The sequence below is a fragment of the Myotis myotis genome, unplaced genomic scaffold (assembly GCF_014108235.1).
Source record: "Myotis myotis isolate mMyoMyo1 unplaced genomic scaffold, mMyoMyo1.p scaffold_m19_p_2, whole genome shotgun sequence".
Classification (NCBI taxonomy): Eukaryota; Metazoa; Chordata; class Mammalia; order Chiroptera; family Vespertilionidae; genus Myotis; species Myotis myotis.
This window is the reverse complement of record NW_023416324.1, coordinates 25,116,941-25,134,217: the sequence shown is the minus strand read 5'-3', so window position 1 is coordinate 25,134,217 and position 17,277 is coordinate 25,116,941. Positions and strand designations below refer to the sequence as shown.

General features: G+C 57.3%; 1 protein-coding gene across 1 annotated transcript in view; it reads right to left on the bottom strand.

The window, feature by feature from the left end:
- The window catches only part of LOC118675493 (bone morphogenetic protein 8B), a 30,790-nt gene extending 14,956 nt beyond the window's left edge, over nt 1-15,834 (bottom strand). Inside the window, exons 1-3 of the mRNA XM_036348382.1 lie at nt 15,186-15,834; nt 3,180-3,369; nt 2,653-2,801 (exon numbers count right to left, since the gene is read on the bottom strand). Coding sequence (XP_036204275.1) covers nt 2,653-2,801; nt 3,180-3,369; nt 15,186-15,519 — 673 coding nt within the window. The 5' untranslated portion in view covers nt 15,520-15,834. The remainder of the gene's footprint in view (nt 1-2,652; nt 2,802-3,179; nt 3,370-15,185) is intronic.
- Between the last annotated feature and the right edge of the window lie 1,443 nt (nt 15,835-17,277).

Genomic DNA, 17,277 nt, shown 5'->3' with positions numbered 1-17,277 from the left:
GCTGCCGCCCGCCTTCCTCCGCCGCGCGGGGCGCTGCGCCCTCCACGCCGCCCGCCGCCTCTCCAGCCACGCGCCCGCCCGGCGCTCGCTCGGTTTGCAACTTCTCTATTATTATTTTAGTCCTCACCTGAGGATGTGCTTTTATGGGTTTTAGAGAGAGGGATGGAGAGAGAGAGAGAGAAACATCGATCACTTGCCTCCCACACGCGCCCGAGTCAGGGATCTAACCTGCAACCTGGGTATGTGCCGTGACCAGGAATCAAACCCACGACCCTTCCGTGCATGGGAAGACAGGAGGGCTCCGGGCTGGGGACGAGCCAGCCTGCTGGTGCCTCCACTCCGACCAGCCTCCCTCTCTGACCCAAGGCGCCACGCCTCCCAACCCTGGAAAGGTGGACAGCCACAGGGCCTGGGACTGGCTCTGGGGCTCATGAAGGTCCCCGGGGGGAGCCCCTCAGGGGAAGACTCAGTGGCAAGTCCCTTTCCAGCTCCATCGCTGAGCTCCTTTCCCAGGTGCCTGCCCAGTTTCAAGGCTCTAAACCCACTTTTCTGTTTCACTGGTTCCCAAACCTGTGTCCCCAGCGCACCTGTCCTGGAATGACATTTTTAGGGACCTCAGCGAGGGCTACCAGTGAGCCATTCCCCACTTCAAACCTGCCCCTCTTTTATTTTTCCCAGCTCAGGGAAGGAAAAAAGTATATATTTTAAAAACCCATTGGCACACAGAGAACAGACTGATGGTTGCCAGAGGCCTTGGGATTGGGGGGGTGAAAAGGGGAGGATTAAGAAGTGCAGATTGGTTGTTCCAGGCCCTGACTGGGTGGCTCCAATGGTTAGAGCATTGTCCCCACAGGCCAAGGTTTCCCTGCCATCGGTCAGGGCACATACAAGAGGCAACCAATTGCCAAAACCGGTTTGGCTCAGTGGATGGAGCATCGGCCTGCGGACTGAAGGGTCCCGGGTTCGATTCCGGTCAAGGGCATGTACCTGGGTTGCGGGCACATCCCCAGTGGGAGGTGTGCAGGAGGCAGCTGATCGATGTTTCTCTCTCATTGATGTCTCTAACTCTCTATCTCTCTCCCTTCCTCTCTGTAAAAAATCAATAAAATATTTTTTTAAAAAAAGGCAACCAATTAATGCATAAATAATGAAAATACACACTGATGTTTCTACTCTCTCCCTCTCTAAAATCAGCAATAACAAAAATTCAAATTGGTAGTTACAAAATAGTCCCGGGATGTAAAGCACAGCATAGGGAATATAGTCAATACTATTGTAATAATCATGTATGGCGTCAGGTGGGTACTAGAAATATCGGGGAAAGGCTGTAAAGTATATGATTGTCTAACCACTATGCTGTCCGCCTGAAATTAACAGAAAACCATATGGACTGTAAACTGTACTTTAAAAACAAATCCAATGGCTCCATCCACTTTATTCCCGACCCCTCTCCCCACTTGTCTCCATTTCTGCTGCTACCAGCCGCCCAGCCCTCACCTGGACACTGGCTGCCGGGGCCTCCCTGGCTTCCCTTCACTCTTGCCCCCACAGCTTACACATCTCCTTGCGGTCAGGGTGTGTGCTTATGCATACAATAAATAAAGCTTTTACTTACAACAGTTGAGATGTAGAAAAACTTGCAGAGGTGCTTGTACAGAGAATTCCCCTATACCCAATGCAGTGCCCCCCAGGAAATGTTAAATCTCAATTACTATGGTACATTTGTCACAACGAATGGGCCGGTATTGATACCTTCTTAACTCAACAGCACGATTTATTCAGATTTCATTCGTTTCCCCAGGTCCCTTTCCTCTCCAGGATCCCATCCAGGACCCCAAGGGCACGGAGTCATGGCAACGCCTCAGGCCCTCTGGGCTGTGCAGTTCTCGGGCGGCCCTGTTGTTGGTGGCCTTGCCGGTTCAGGCGTTCTGTAGGCCGCCCTTCAGTTGGGTTTGTCTGATGTTTTTCTCATGGCGACACTGGGCCATGGGTTTGGGGAGAAGACCCCCGAGGAGAAGAGCCCTCCCATCCCCCCCACATCCAGGGTACACGAGAGCCCAGTGAGTTTCCATGGGAACCTTGACCGCCTGGCTGAGGTGGTGCTGGTCAGCTTTTCCCAGCGTCCAGTTCCCTCCCCTCCCCCTGCACACTGTCCTGGGGAAGCCAGTCACTGAGGGCTGCCCACACTAAGGGATGGGAGTGACGCCACACCTCCTTGAGGGCTCTTCTATGCAAAGCTAACTCAGACCCTGCCGCCCTCCACTGCTGTGAAATTCAAGAAGCTCCCTAAAAACTCCACCCCTTAGCTGGCTTACCCTAACTCAGAATGCCGCTGCCTGCTCTCTCAGCTCCTCTCCCACCAACTCTCCCTGACCCCTCTGCTCCAGCCCTGCGGCCCCTTGATGTAGTCACACAGGCGATCTGGGCCCACCTTCGGGCTTTCTGTGCCCACTGCCTGGGACAAAGGAGGCTCCGCCCCTAAACACCTGGTGGATGAATGAGGCCTGACTCCTCCTTCCACAGGCGACAAACAAGGCCTGGAGGGTAAGTAACCTGCCAAGGTCCCCGTCAGAAAGCTGCAGAGCTGGGGTGCAACCCGGACCCTCTGATCAGAGCCCGGGAGAAGGTTCGCTGCCTGACCCCCGGCCTTACCGTCCTCCGTTTCCACGTAGAGGCGGAGTCCCAGGTCCTTGCTACGGTTCAACAACCCGTGGTCACTGGCTGCTGTCACGTCCAGCACCAGCCAGCCCTCGTCCTCAGCTCGGAGCGTCTGAAGATCCAAAAAGAACAAGTCAGACTCCCTGTGGATACGAAAGAACAATTAACCGAAGCCGGCACAGCTGCCTTCGTGTTTCCTGTGCCCACCTGGGGACCACTCCTGGGGCGTCGGCCCTCCTGGCCCTGAGCTGGGCGCCTCACTGCCTCATCTCACTGCGTCTGCCATAGAAAGGTGCTGCCGCACCCGTGGACAGAGGGGAAACTGAGGCTTGGGAGCTCAGTGACCCGTCCAAGGTCCCACAGCCAGGACGCCAGGGAGGGGATTGAAGCCAGGGTGCCAGGGCCTTGGGCCAAGCATCTTCCTCTTGGAGGGTGTGCTCCCAGGAAGCCCCCGTCCGTCCCCCCAGGGCTGGGCCGACACACCCACAGAGTTTGACCGGGAGTCGGGTGTGGGCAGGCACCTGTTGGCCCGCTCTCTGACCACCTCGAACATGCTGACGTGGAGGGTCCTGTTGAGCAGGTGCGTGCTGGGCAGCTTGTAAATCCGGAACTCGGCAGCTGTGACCGCCTCCCCCGCCGGGATCTGGGTCAGGTCAAAGCGGAACTCCTTCCAGGGGGGCTCCTGGTGGCCCAGGGAGCGGTCGAGCTCCACTGCAAGACAAAGCGGGCTGTTCGCTCCTGGCTCTGGGCTCGGGCTCCAGGGTGGCAGGGCCCGTGGGAACCAGGGGCCGGGACAGCCTGGGAGAGGCATTTCCTCCCTGGGGAACGGGCTTGCCCACAGGCTCTGCCCCCAGTGCTGAGAGGGCCCGGAGCCCGGTAGTGAGGTGCCCAGCACAGCACCTGACGCACAGTGGGGCCAACAAGGGCAGCTTCCATTTCTGGCCCCCAAGCCTCCGACCCAGCAGGTCCGGCCCCGCCCCCTCTGTCTCTGGGCCCACAGATGAGGCAGAGAGGACAGGTCCCTCCTCTGAGAGATGGACGTCAGACCCAAGGAGAGGAGGCCGAGTGGCGGCAGGGACATGACTGAGTGCACTTCAGAGTCCACCAGGTGTGTGGATGGGACGTGGGACGGTGAGCGCTCACAGCTGACTTTGGAGCTGGGCCTTGAGGGGTGACAGTGAATTTACCACGAGGTCACGGGACAAGAATGCTGCAGAGGAAGGGACCAGTGTGAGCAAAGGCCTGGAGCTGAGAGATGACAGCACAGACAGGGAGACAACAGCCATAAAACACAGTGAAGGGCGAAAGGGTGGCAGGGTCCTCTTGGAGCAGGTGAAGGAGGAGGGAGGGCCAGAGGGAGAGATGGAAAGAAACAAGAAGCAAGGTGGGAGTGACAGCTCCTGGGGAGGCCCAGTCAGTGCGGGGAGTTGGAGGTCCCATGGTGTGGTAGGATCTGGGTGGGCTTCCTGGAGGAGGTGACATCTGAACTGGCCTCAAAGGATGGGATGACGGAGTCTTGGCAGGTGAGGAGGTGGCAGGGAGGGCTTTCTAGGCAGAGGGGACATCAAATGCACAGGTTGAGTGGGCCAGGGTCACCCACAGATCAGAGGGGTGGGGTACGGGCTGTGAGTCTGGCGGTGGCCTGACTGAGGAGAGTTGGAGTTCGGTCTAGGAGCATGGCTGTGCCTCTGGCCAGTGGGGGGCCAGGCTCCAGGCAGCGGGGAGCAGGGTGTGGTGTGGAAGCTGTGCATGGAGGTGGGGTGAAGCATGGGCTGGAGGGGGACCCGAGGTGGCTCCGTTGCGGGGCCTGGTCCAATACTTTGGGCAAGAGGCCGCTTGTGCAGAATTAATCCCACATGCCCAGCTGCCGGAAATGCCCAGGACAGTATATTTAGGGCCGTCTCACTTTAGCCTCCTGTCACTTTCAAACACTAAAAATCTGTGTTTCCGGAAAGCAGGGGCGGGAGCCGCCCAGCACCTTCCCCCAAACCCAACACTGAGATTTTAATTACATGTCTGAGAGTCTTTTTAAAAAGTCTCTCTCTGGCTACTGGGCTCAGTGACCACAAGTCACCAGGCGGGTGGCAGAGGCGGATGTGGGGAGCACGTCCTGTCCTCGCGGTGGGAACCTGGTCCAGCGATGGCCGGGCAAACAGCTGTGCTGGGTGGGGCCAGCAGACACACATGTTTGGGCAGGAGATGAGTGTTTCATTCCCAGACCAGGGAGGAGAGGAAATAGAATGCCCATCACCAGACAGGAAGCTGGACACGCAGCAAATGCCCACGGGGAGCCAGGCTGTTTCAGAGACACCGGCGGCACCGGGGTCCTCCCGCACAGGCCGAGAGCGTGGGGGGCAGGGTCCTCGGCAGACACACGCACTCGCACAACTTTGGTGACAATTCCCGCGCATTCGGGGACCACACAGACCGAGTCCATTACGGGCTGTGTAGGAATCCCGGGACCGCAGGACGGAACAGGCCCCGGCTGTTGGCTGTCACGGGGTGTGGCACAGAGGGAAGGCGTGTCGTTCCTTCACACCCTTCAGCGGACGGACCCTCTCAAAGCACCGCTATGTGCACCTATCCCCAGGCACAGTGGGGACTGGCGGGCGGGTCACCGGGACTCTGTCTGCAGGCCTGAGGCTGATTCCCATGTTGGATCCGGGGACCGAGGGAACCAGCCGCAAACCTGCCAGCTCCACGTGGGCACCACGCCGTGCGGCCTCCTTCCCTTGCTGGGTCAAGAGCACCTTGTTCACTTTAACGGATTCTCGTTCCAAACTTCCGTCCTGCATTTTGATAAACCAGCAGGAGCTCCAGCTCAGGAAACAGCCCCTCTGGCTGCTCCCACCAAGCCCCGGAAGATGGGAAACTTTTAGGAAAAGAATGCGTTTTATCAGAAACATAAAACTTTCTGGGCTCTCGCATTAAACCAGACATTACTGTAACTGGCCAAAGGGCGAGCCCCCCCTCTTTGCTGGAACTCTGTGGGTGTAGAGTTTTTCGGAGGTTGCTCCTCTGGGTTGGGGAAGATATTTCTCCCCAAAAGCTGAGTGAAGAGCAGTATTTGATGGGACCTGGAGTTTCCCCTGTGGTGGTTCCTGGGCAGGCTGCCCTGCACTGAGAAGTGTAGATGCCTGGCCTGTAGCTGGAGCTTCTGGTCCCAGCCTCCCAGCACTTTCCCTGTGTGGGCTCAGTCTCCTCATCTGTGAGGTGGGGACACTGGGAGCCTTTCCATGCAGGGCTCTGTAAAGGGCAGGGATGGTGAGATAGGAGCCATGGCTCTTCCCCAGGCGGCAGGGACGGGTGCTGGCCTGCCATTTCTGAACTTAATTGGTGCATCAAAGGGACAACATCCTGCCAGCACCATCAGGAGCTTCATGTGTGAGACTCAAGAGCCCCGGGGGAGAGAACGGAGCCATGCGACTTCCGTTTCTGAATAAAAGTATGAAAGGAAGATTATAGGCCATCACGTGTATCCATTCAGCTGAGAGGCATTTGGATGGCTTCCAGGTGCCTCCTCTTCACCGGGGCCTCAGTATCCACATCTGAAAAAGGCCCACTTGACACCACGTCAGATGAAACTGTAAAAAGCCATGTTTGCTACTATAGCCGGCACTCGGTGATGGTCCAGCAAGTACTTCTAACACATTGTTCAAGAGTATTCCCTTTCCGGTGTCTCTTCATGTGCAGTCTCCACCTTCCCCATCACCAGGGTCTGGAGTCTCCCAAAGACGTCCAGGACCGGGGAGGTGGCCCCTCAGCAATGCCCTGGGGCCATCGCCCCAATTCTGGCTCGGACACAAAGCAGAAACGAACCCCTTCTTCATGAAAGTGCTGAAGACTCTCAACATCAAGCTCTAAGGGCAGAGATCACCACACACTCTGCTCCCACATTTCCACACACAGAGGGAACCCAGACGTCCTCACCCCTGTGTGGGCTCCTTCCACTGCAGGGGACCACCCCCACCCTTGTTGGACTTGGCCCGTGGCTGCTCCCCACCCTGCTGCTATTGCTTGATGATCCTCAGAGGGAATTTATGGGAAAAGCCCAGGTCTGTACAACGTGATTTCTCGGGCTTTCCCAGGATACAATTTTGCTGCCGGTTGTGGGGCTGCGAAGTTCACTTCAGGTCCCCTGGCAGGTTCAGATGGGCTGGGCCGGGGGCAGGGGGTGCTCCCTGCCTGGCCTCTGCTCTGGATCCCGGCCATCGGAGTATGTCCTGCCAGGAGTCCCCTGTCCGTGGTGGCACTGGTGGGGGACAGGAACCACTGTGTTTGGAGCAAGGTTTCTGGGCAGTAAATTATTTCCCCCATCTCCAAAATCTGGGGGGCACCTAATTTCCCCTCTGGGCACGTGACAGACGACTTCTGACTATGCCACCTTCTCATGTACTGGAGGCTTTCTAAGAGCACTCGCTCTCCCCTGGTCACATCCAGGAATATTCATTCATTCATTCATTCATTCATTCATTCATTTGACACGTTTGAAAGCAGTGCTTATTGAATGCGAGCCGCTTGGCCTGGGGAAACTGCAGACAAGCTGGACCAGCCGGCCGCCAGCGAGTGTGTAGTGCGGCGGGAAGTCAGGTAGCAAACACGAAAGTAAACAAACATGGTCACTGTATGTGATGAGCGCCATGAAGGATATGGGTGGCACTGGAAAAAAGTTCGGGGGTGGGGGCGTGGGACTCACTTTATGTTGTAATAGTTTTAGATTATTTAGATTTAGAGAAAAGTTGTTGGAAGAATAGTACACAGATTTCCTATATGTTCTTTGCCCAGCTTCCCCTGATGATAACACCTTACATAAGCAAACCATAGTATAATTATCAAAACCAGGAAATTGGTATTGGTACAATACCATGAACTAAATATTGACTTTTCTTGCATTTTACCAGTTTTCCCACTAATGTGCCTTTTCTGTTCCAGGATCCAATTCAGGATCCCACAGCGCATTTAGTTGTTTTGTCCTCTGTAACAATTGCTGTCTTTCCTTGTCTTCCATGACCTTGGCCCTTTGGAGGAGCACTGGTCAGTCACTTTGTTGCACGTCCCTCCCTGTGAGTCTACCTGATGCTTTCTTATTAGATACGGTTGAAATTATGGATTTTGGAGAAGAATGCCACAGAAGCGATGTCTCCTTCCGAGTACATCAAATTGTAGAACAAAGTAAACAATATGTTAATGTATTGTAATGTAATGTAAAAATAAAATAGAAATACAAAATTTAAGATGTAAGTAAACCATCCAGGCAGGTTTGGCTCAGTGTATAGAGCCTCCGCCTGCGGACTGAAGAGTCCTGGGTTCGATTCCCATCAAGAGCACACGCCTGGGGTGCAGGCTCGCTCAATCCCCAGTAGGGGGCGTGCAGGAGGCAGCCGATCAATTATTCTTGATTTTCATCATTAATGTTTCTATCTCTCTCTCCCTCTCCCTTCCTCTCTGAAATCAATAAAAATATATTTTTTAAAAAGATATAATTAAAACCTAAAATTCTAAATTTGAACTGGAAATATTAGTTTGAGGTCATGATTTTCTTCCTCATAGAAAACACATATTCCCTAGAAAGCCTAGAAATGATGGCCACGCAGGGGCAGTGGGAGCCCTCGCGCCCAGAGTGCAGTCGCAGGGACCCACTTCACCACATGGCACGGGGCTTGGGGAGAGTCGCCGACTTCCCACCCAGGGCAGGAAATGCATGAGCAGAGCCTGGGACATCTCGTACCAGAAAGCAAGAAGCTCTCAGAAACTCCTAGGAGAGGTAAACGTACTCAGAAGCCAACTTGATGAGGCTTTGTAATGGCCAAACAGGACAATTTGAGTATCAAAGAGAATAAGACCTGCAGCAGTGTGACTAGCCATCGGTTCACCGCCCTCATCAGTAAGCATTTTGCGTTGGATCCGATTTCTCACCCTTCGCACTGTCCGCCTTTTGGGCCAGATCCCTGCTGTGGGACCGCCCTGAGTGCGGCGGAAGGTTAGCAGCATCCCGTGTCTGCCTTCTCCTCCCGAGTTCTAACAAGCAAAATGTGTCTGGACAGTGCCAAACATCTGGGAGGCTGAGAACCTCTGCTAGGAATCAGTTTATCATCCCAAACCTGGTAAACAAGGGGGAAATAGTCAAGTTTGGAGGAGGAAAGGGACCAGTCATGTAAAGAGGTGGAAGAGGCCCTGGCCCTGTGGCTCAGTTGGTGAGCATCATCCCATCCACCACAAAGGCCACTTGTTAAGCTCCCGGTCTTCCAGGAGCCTCTTCCCCCCAAAGCTCCTGGTCCCCAGGACAGTGGCCCAGGGCCCAGCACCCCAGCTGTGGGCTAGGGCACTGCTGCTGGTCTGGGAGAGGCTGCCTGTCACGGTGTCTCCATCAGAGGCCACACATGTGTTTCACTTTCCTGTGGGACTTGCCGGCCTCGAGGCAGAGGGCAGCTCAGGGTCCCGGAGGCGGACGGGCTGGGCCTGTCTGGCTGGTCCTATCGGTAACTGAGGCCGACGGGCCCACTTCAAACCTAAAACAGACCCGGGTCCCCTCGGCCGGTGCAGGCCCACTGGGGAGCCGAGGAATTGATCACCTATCGATTCTGCGTCCTGAAGGGCTTCCTCCCACCAGAAATCTCAGCGCTGCTGAGAGGAGCCCCAGGTTGCATGGCTGTGGTATTTTTAGTCAGTTCTCATTACTGACTTTTTTCAGAGTTCTTTCCATAAATGGCTCTGCACACATAATTACCGTCCGGACCTCAGCCGGCTTCAGACCCCGAATTACAGGGGACACCGCACACTCCACCACATCAAGCCTGCCAAGGCCAAAAATAGATCCAAGGGGATGTGAGCCAGGGGGAGGCGAGTCCTCCAGTTCAGACCCGGGAAAGCACTGAACTGTGGGCGTTTCCCAGAAAGATGTGGTCACATCTCGGGGACACGCCTCTCTCCCGTGGGGAATGTGATCCCTGAGGAGGTGGCCGCCTGTGCCTCCACTCTGTGCTCACCCCTGGAGGAGCCCCCATCGGGAGGCAGGGGGTGGGCACATTCTCTGGTCAGAGCTGCAAAAGCCTTCAGGGCAACCCTGCACAGATGGGGAAACTGAGGCCCAGAAGGGCAGAGACCTGCCAGGGGTCACAGGTCAGGTAAGGGTCCTTCACATGGACTCTCAGACTCGAGCTGCTATAAAATGAGTGGCCTAGGGTTCCTCTGGGCGGCAACACTGGGACGGGCTCACCTGTCTTCAAGGTTCTTCTGTCAACAGGTGCCCTGAGATGCCTGCTGCAGCCACCCCCCCTCCCAAGCAGGACCCTGCAGGGACCCGGGATCCCAGGGGAGGACCCAGGGACATGCTGCACCCACTGTCAGTTTCTGAAAAGACAGAGAGCGCTGGCCCTGCTCTCCCCACCGCCAGGCCAGGCTCCTTCCCCGGGTTCCGGCCCTGCCTCCCCCCGAATTCCTCTCCTTCACCTTTGCCCACAGAGACAGGTGCATGGCAGAGGGGGCAGGAGGGAACATGAAGAGTCAGATTTGGTCCCTGCTCCCAGGTGATTCATGGTCTCCTGGGGAGAAGGATAAAGAGGGTAGACACACCCCTGATCTATAGGCAGAAAGTGACTAACAACCAGGAAGCATGGGGGCTCTAACCATGGCAGGAGCCTGGCTCTTTGGGAGGAGTGGGGCTGGGAAGAGTCAGGTTTATGGAAACCCCTGTCTACCCCCTTTAAAAACAGACATGGAGGTGAGTGTCGTCTATGCAGAGGGTATGACACGAGCAAAGGCACTGAAGTAGGATGTGATGTATCAATCAGCTCCCATCTATGAAGTCCCATCCGTGAGGCGGGCATCCAGCTGGCCTCACTGCACGTTTCGCTCAGTCCTACACACCCGGGAAGGTAGGCCTCGTGCACCTCAAGGTGTCTTAAGAGTGAGGAAGTGAGGGTCAGAGGCTCTAATCTAAAAGGAACCTGTGTAAAGTCTCACGGCTCCCAAGTGGCAGAGTCGGGATGAGCACCCGGTTTGATACAGCCACGGAGGGAGGAGTCCAAGGATGCTCAGAGCAGCTTTCTTCATAACCCAAACCAGAAACAAGCCACGTGTCCATCAGTAAGAATGGATCCGTGTGGTGTGGTCATGCAACGCAATACAATTCATTCACGTGTAAAAAACAACTACAGATACAACATCGTGGTGAATCTCAACAATATCATGTGGAGTGAAATATGCAGAGGGTATCACACACAAGACTATGCACTGTATCATTCCATTCACATGAGCTTCAAAGAACAGGCCAAATGAACGTGTGGTGACAGGAATGAGAAGGTGGCTGCCTGAGGGGATGGCTGGTAGGACTCCCGGGGCCCTCGTGTCATATGTGCCTGTGTGGTCTGAATTTTGCGTAATGAGCATGTGTTATTTCTGTAAACCCCCAAACAATAGACGCTTTAAAAACAGGATTCTCAGTTTACAACGTACATTCAGTCCAGTCCGGTTCAGAGGCCCTCACTGGACCTAATGATAGGCCAGGCCCAGGGCGGGTGGAGAGGCAGCTTCTACGTGGGAGAAGAGCAGAGGCTGTACAGGCAGGGAGACCACCTGCTGTGTGGCCTTGGGAAAATCAAGGAATGTCTCTGAGCCTCATTCTTCTCCTTAACAAACATGTGACAGTAGCTATGAGATGGCAGTGAAGGGACAGATGTGGAGGTCTGGGCTGAGGTCACCCCTGGGTGTCATCTCACATGGTCCCTCAGCAGCCCCTTACGGTGGGTACCGTGAGCATCTCCATTTTACAGAAGAGGAAACTGAGGCTCTGAGAGGGGGACTGGAAAGTCCGGATCACACTAAGCGTAGGCAGCAGAGTCCAGATGCAAACTCTGTCTGGGTCCCAGGTCAGAACCCTGAGCCCCGTCCTGTCCACTCCCCCTGCCCACCCCTTCCTCTGTCCAGATGGGGGGGGTGTCACTGTCCAGACTTGACAGCCACCTCCGTGGCTCCTGTGTTTGTCACTTGTCTTTCCCACTACAAGGCCAGGCCCACCAGGGCAGAGACTTGGCTTTGTTCACTGTCATATCTCAGTCACTACAACTGTGCCTGGCACAGAGCAGGTGCCACACGACCATTTGTTGAGTGAATTAGTGAAAAAAATGAAAGAATTCCCTAGTGAAGAACCAAAGAACGTGGCCTGGGGCTCATGGAGGTAAAGAGTCAGCCCTTCAAGGTCACAGGGCTGAGAAGGACCTGGGCCAGATCCCCCAACTCCCAGCAAGCCCCGCCTCTCCCAGATACAACGGCCTGTTTGTCAACACCTGTCACCTGAGACCCAGGAAGAAATCAGTCTGGTGCAGGGAAGGGTCAGGACGAAAGTGAAGATGGCTCCATCGTTTCTGGCTGGACTTCTGCCTGCAGTGTGTTCGTGCCTCAGTTTCTCAATGGAAGAGGAGCCCGTCACCTGCTCACATGAGGTGAAAAGGATTCTGGGAACAAGCAGGGCTGGTCCTGCCTGCCTCTTTGCTCCCTCAGCAGGGGCTGGGCCGACCTGCAGTGCCTGAGGTGCAGCCAGTCACACCTGTGCTTGGAGGAGAATGGACTGTTTTGTGAGAAGGTCTGTCCAACAGAGCCACAGGGTCAGAGCTGGGAGGCCCGTTTTTCTGACACCATCACTACAGACTGGATGGGAGACCAGAGGCCCAGAGAAGAGGTGTCTGAACCCGGGTGTTGCTCAGCTCAGGGCTGTCTCCTCCCTAAGCCCAGGTGACTGACACCAGGGGAGGTTCTGTCTTCTCCACCTGGGTGTCTGCTCCCATTACTGTGTTCCGGCCATAGGAAGCCAAGTTTCTACATGGATGAGATTGCCAGGCAGGTCAGGCAGGGCCGCCAGGTCTGGCCACAGAGGTCTAGGAGAGGCCTATGGCCACTGGGTCCCACAAACTGCCACTGATGGTCAGGGACCTGGCCGGCACCAGGCCTGGCTTCCCAGGAGCCAGATGAGGCCGATAGGAGAGGAGGAGCAGGAGGCAGCAGGTGTGGGAGCCGGGGCGTGGGAGCTGATAGCACAGCGACTCTGCTATTAGACTCCATGTGGCTCAGGGGCCTGGGGCCTGGGCCTCCAAACAAGAAAAGAGTCCTGCTAGGTATCTAATCCCCACATCAGTCTAGGTAATTACCAGTTGAAACCACTCTCACTGAGAGTTCTACTAGTGCAATTAGTATGTCAGAATAAAGAAGTCACTGACAGCCGGCTGGGCCCGCCCACAGCTGGGCTTCCACTGAACAAGGACCAGGTTGTTGGTCCCACCGGCCTTAGATCTTATGAAACACACAGAGGTGGTGGAGGAAGAAGCTGGGGTTTGGAATCCTCAGCCTAGATGATGACATGGACATGCTGTGTGGCCTGGGCTGGCCATTCAACCTCTCTGAGCCCATGAAATGAGGCTGGTAACACAGCTTCGCATGGCGCTGCATGGATGAAACAAGGAGTTCTAGAGCTATGGACGTTCAAATGCTAGTTTTTATCCTAAAAATTGGTGGTAATGCCTTTGGCTGGCTTTTAAAATCTGTTTCTGGGTTTCACATGCATATAAGACACATGGGACTTTCCTGTCACATCTGAACCAGGGCTGGGAAGTAGCTGGGAGGGACCAGAGTCAGTGATGAGGCCCAGATTCATCCTCAAAGAGGAGCTGACTTTCTGCTCCTCCCAAGTATCAACCAATCACACCACGACTCTGAGGATGCTCTGATCACTAGGGGCCCCTTTTATATGGAGGGGCCTGCGGCTCAGAGAGGGGAGGGACTTGCCTAAGGTCACACAGCAGAGTCAGAGGGGGCCAGGTCTTCCTGAGCTCAGGGCCCTGCTTGATCCACAGCAGCAGCTCCCATTAGGGCTGTGCACGCCTTGACCCAGGGGCCGCTGGTTGAAGCAGGACATGGGCTGGGCGCTGACTCACTCTAGGAGATGGCTCCCTTGGGGCATTTTCCCCGTGACTCCATCCACAGCTCTTCTTGGTCCCGAGCCCTGGGTCAGCTTGTCCCCAGTACAGAGCTCCAGCCTCAGTTCCACATACTCTCTGTCCCTCGTCCCCACCATGCCCTCTAACCAGGGAGGCAGCATCCAGAACCCAGTGACCCAAGTCCTGTGCCTGGCACTGGGCTCTCTGCAGAAGTTAACAGCTGCCTCCTACTGCTCATTGCCTCACCTCAGCCCACCATCAGCCCTCCTTGGCTGTGCCCTCTTCCTGCCCTCCTGCAGGAAGCAAATGGCTGAGGGCCTCACAGTTCCTGCTGCTGCTCCATCCCCTGGTTCCTCTGCCTGGGCCACTCTGAAAGCTCCCTCCACCCTGAGAGCCTGGTGCCCCGACAGCAGACATGTCCTTAAGGACCAGAAGTAGAGCCAAGCAACCTGGGCCTGCCCTGGCTGGGCCGCCGAGAGGCCCTGCTATCCCGGCTGTGACAATGCCTCTCCCCGCCTCACTGTCCTCATCTGGGATGAATGTCATGGCTGGTAACTGGGCTCTTGGGAGGACTGGGAGAGGCTGTGGGTGGAGGGAGGCTGGTGGCCTTGGCAAGGTCCTCTCCCTGCTCTCAGACCCTCAGCTCTCCTCACCTCCCCACCTCGAGCCAAGTTGCAGTTCTTGGGTCCCCAGGTCCAGTCTGGTGTCTTTCTGAGCCCAGGCCCCTGCCCATCACTGGCCACAGACAGGAGGCAGAAGGGACGGGGGACATGATTGAACATTAAGGAGAGTTTAGTAATGGAAAAGGTATTTCTGAGAACTTTAAGGGTAAATGGCTCCAGATGTGGCTGCAGAGGGGAAAGCTGGGCTTTGCCTGGGAGAACAATGAGGTCCAAGCTGCCCATCGGGCCATTGCACAGGCCTGGACACACTGCATGTGAAGCGGGTCCCAGGCTCTGGGCGTGGTGACAGAGCACAGACTGCCCCACTGAACTGAGGCTGCACCTTCCCACCTGGTTCTGACAGCTACACCCCCGCCTACAGGCTGCCGGGAGGCTGCTGTGGACTCAGGACACTGGGTGCTCCCTCGGCTCTGGTCATTTTGGCGATGTGACGGGTGCTCTACAGTGAACTTTGTCCCTTTCCTCCTACTGCCCTGATCACAGGACAGCATGGCAGCCTGTTTACTCATCGTCTCCCAGGACTGGACTGTCTTCCCGGCACTGCCCAGGTCCACCTGACGGCACATGATTCCTCCCTTTGGGTGTGTTTGGGGGCGGATGACTGTACTCGCCCTGGGACTCGAATTCCTGCGTCTGCTCCGCCCCACCCACAGCTCACGGACCCCCGACCCGTAGACCTGGCCCCGCTGACCCGGGCAGCCCCAACTCCCCTGCGGGGCCCTTGTCCACCACACGGTCACTCCTGGCTCACCGCCGGAGCACCCACTGTCCGAGGCTGGGCACTGTCCCCTGCAGCCCGTGCTCCTGCCGAGGGGCCACCCTGGGGGGCCCGGACCCGCTGGCTTCCCACGCGCGCATCCTCGCGGAGGTCCCGGGGCCCCGCGGATAACCGCTGCCCACGCGGCCCCGCACTCACCCATGTTGACGAAGCTCATGACCAGGTCGGCGCGGCCCAGGCGCCGCTCGCGAGGACCCCCGTCCTCGTCGTCGTCGCGGGCCATGGCGTGGTAGAGGTCCAGCATGAAGAGCGGCGCGGACGCGGGCAGCCGGACGGCGGCGGGCGGTGCGCGGGGCCGGGGGCGCCCGGGCAGCCCGAGCACCGCCAGGATCTCGCGCTGCAGGTCGCGGCGCTCGCGGGGGCCCAGGCGGCGGGGCGGGCCGCCGGTTGGGGGGCGCGGGCCGGGGCCGCCGCCGCTCAGCGCGCACAGCGCCAGCCCCAGGAGCCACAGCGGCCCGGGGCGCGCGGCCATGGCAGGCGGGACGCCGCGCTCACCCGACGCGCATCCGCTTCGCCGCGGCCCGGGGCTGAGGGACAGGACGGGCGGGAGGTGCCCGCGGCGCAGCGCCGTCCCCAGAGAACCCGCGGGCACCTGTCGCGGCTCTGGGCCGGTGGCGCGGACGCCAACACCTGCGGCAGCAGCCACTCGGGGACTGCGGGCCGCCGGCTAATGTGTCCGCCGCCGCCGTGCCCTGCAGCCGGGCCGCCGACGAAGCCGCGCAGTCCAGGCGCTCGGGGAGGTGCGGACCCACGAGCTCCGCTCAGCACAACCCGCGGGCTCTGCCGCGCGCCCCGCGGCTGCCAGGTCCAGCGCCCGGCCTTCGGGCCCCGCCCCCTCCGGGCCTGGCCAATGGGAGCGCGGGGCGGGGGCGGGGCCAAGGCCCAGAGCCCACCTTCGTGGTGAGAGCTCGGAGTCGTAATTGATGTTGTGGGCGGTGCGCTCGGGAGACGCGACCGGGTGGGTGGTGGGCAGGTCCGACCAGGGAAACACAGCTCAGCTGTCGGGGTCGGCAGGGTCGTCCCGGGCTGCCCTCGCAGCCGCTGGCCACGCCATCGGGCGGTTCGGGGCCGCTGTCCGAGGGCTCCAGGGTAGCGGCGGGTCAGGAGAAACCGAGAACCTGCGCTCCCGCAGGGCGTGTCCTTGCGCGCCCTCCCGCGGGCGGGAATCCCGGGTCTGGGTCTGGCCAGCGAGGGACCCGGCAGCCCCGCCTTGGTGCGCTGTGCAGCCCCAGAACCAGAAACGAGGCCTCAGTCCCGTCTGGAAGAGCCCCGTGAGTGCCAGCCAGGCCCGCAGAGTGGGCGCCTGCTTCGGCCACCACAACCAGCCTGAGTGTCCCGCCACTGGAGCTCCTGGCCGGCCTCCTGGCGCCCTCCCCGCAGTCCTTTGGGCGCGCCGCTTAGAGCTTCTCCTTCCCGGAAGCCTACTCTATCGCTGCTGCGGGGACCCCCACCTCCTGGCTCCTGCTGGTCCAGCTCGCGCTGTGCCTGCTACTGACCCTGGTGCACCCGCCTCCAGCCCTGCCAAGGAGCCCTGGGACCCTCTGCAGGCCTGGGAACCGCCTATGCGCCATCTTAATTGTCAAGGCCCAGGTGGCTTGCAAGAGGAGGCTCCTCAGGGAAACTCCAGGACTGACTAGTGTGGAGAGAAAGGGGTCACACACTAACCCTGACAAAGTCAGGGGAGGCCCGCCTGCGAGCCTTCAAACTCGGAGACGGAAAGTAACCATATAGGATGGTCTGAACATAAAAATTCCCAAGAGTTGGCGAGGGCTTGTAGTCACATCCTAGCTATTCCTGTGGTTTCCTTGATTTGACAAAGGTCAATCTTTACATAAGTCAGCCTGTGTATTGTCTTTTTGCATAAAATAACATGCCTTTGAAATGTCAGAGTAATTTCCTTTCCCACCCCCCCCCCCAGCCCCAAGTCACACCCATACCTGTTTTCTTCTTCCCCAAATACCATTTCTATGTGCTGTGTTACTTACGAGCTATCCTGTACCCACCAATGTAAAAGAAGTGTTTTACTTTTTATCCAATCCCAGAGATTTCCCCTGCGTTGCTTTCTCCCACCCCTTAATCTGCCATCAATGAATTTCATGTAACCCATTTTTATGTTTCCTTTGATTCTAATGTATAAAGTAAGCTACAAAACTGCCAGGAACCAGAAAATTTTTCTCAAATTGTTGAATTTTTGCTTCCTGGCAATTGTCGTCAGTTTGATGCAAATAAA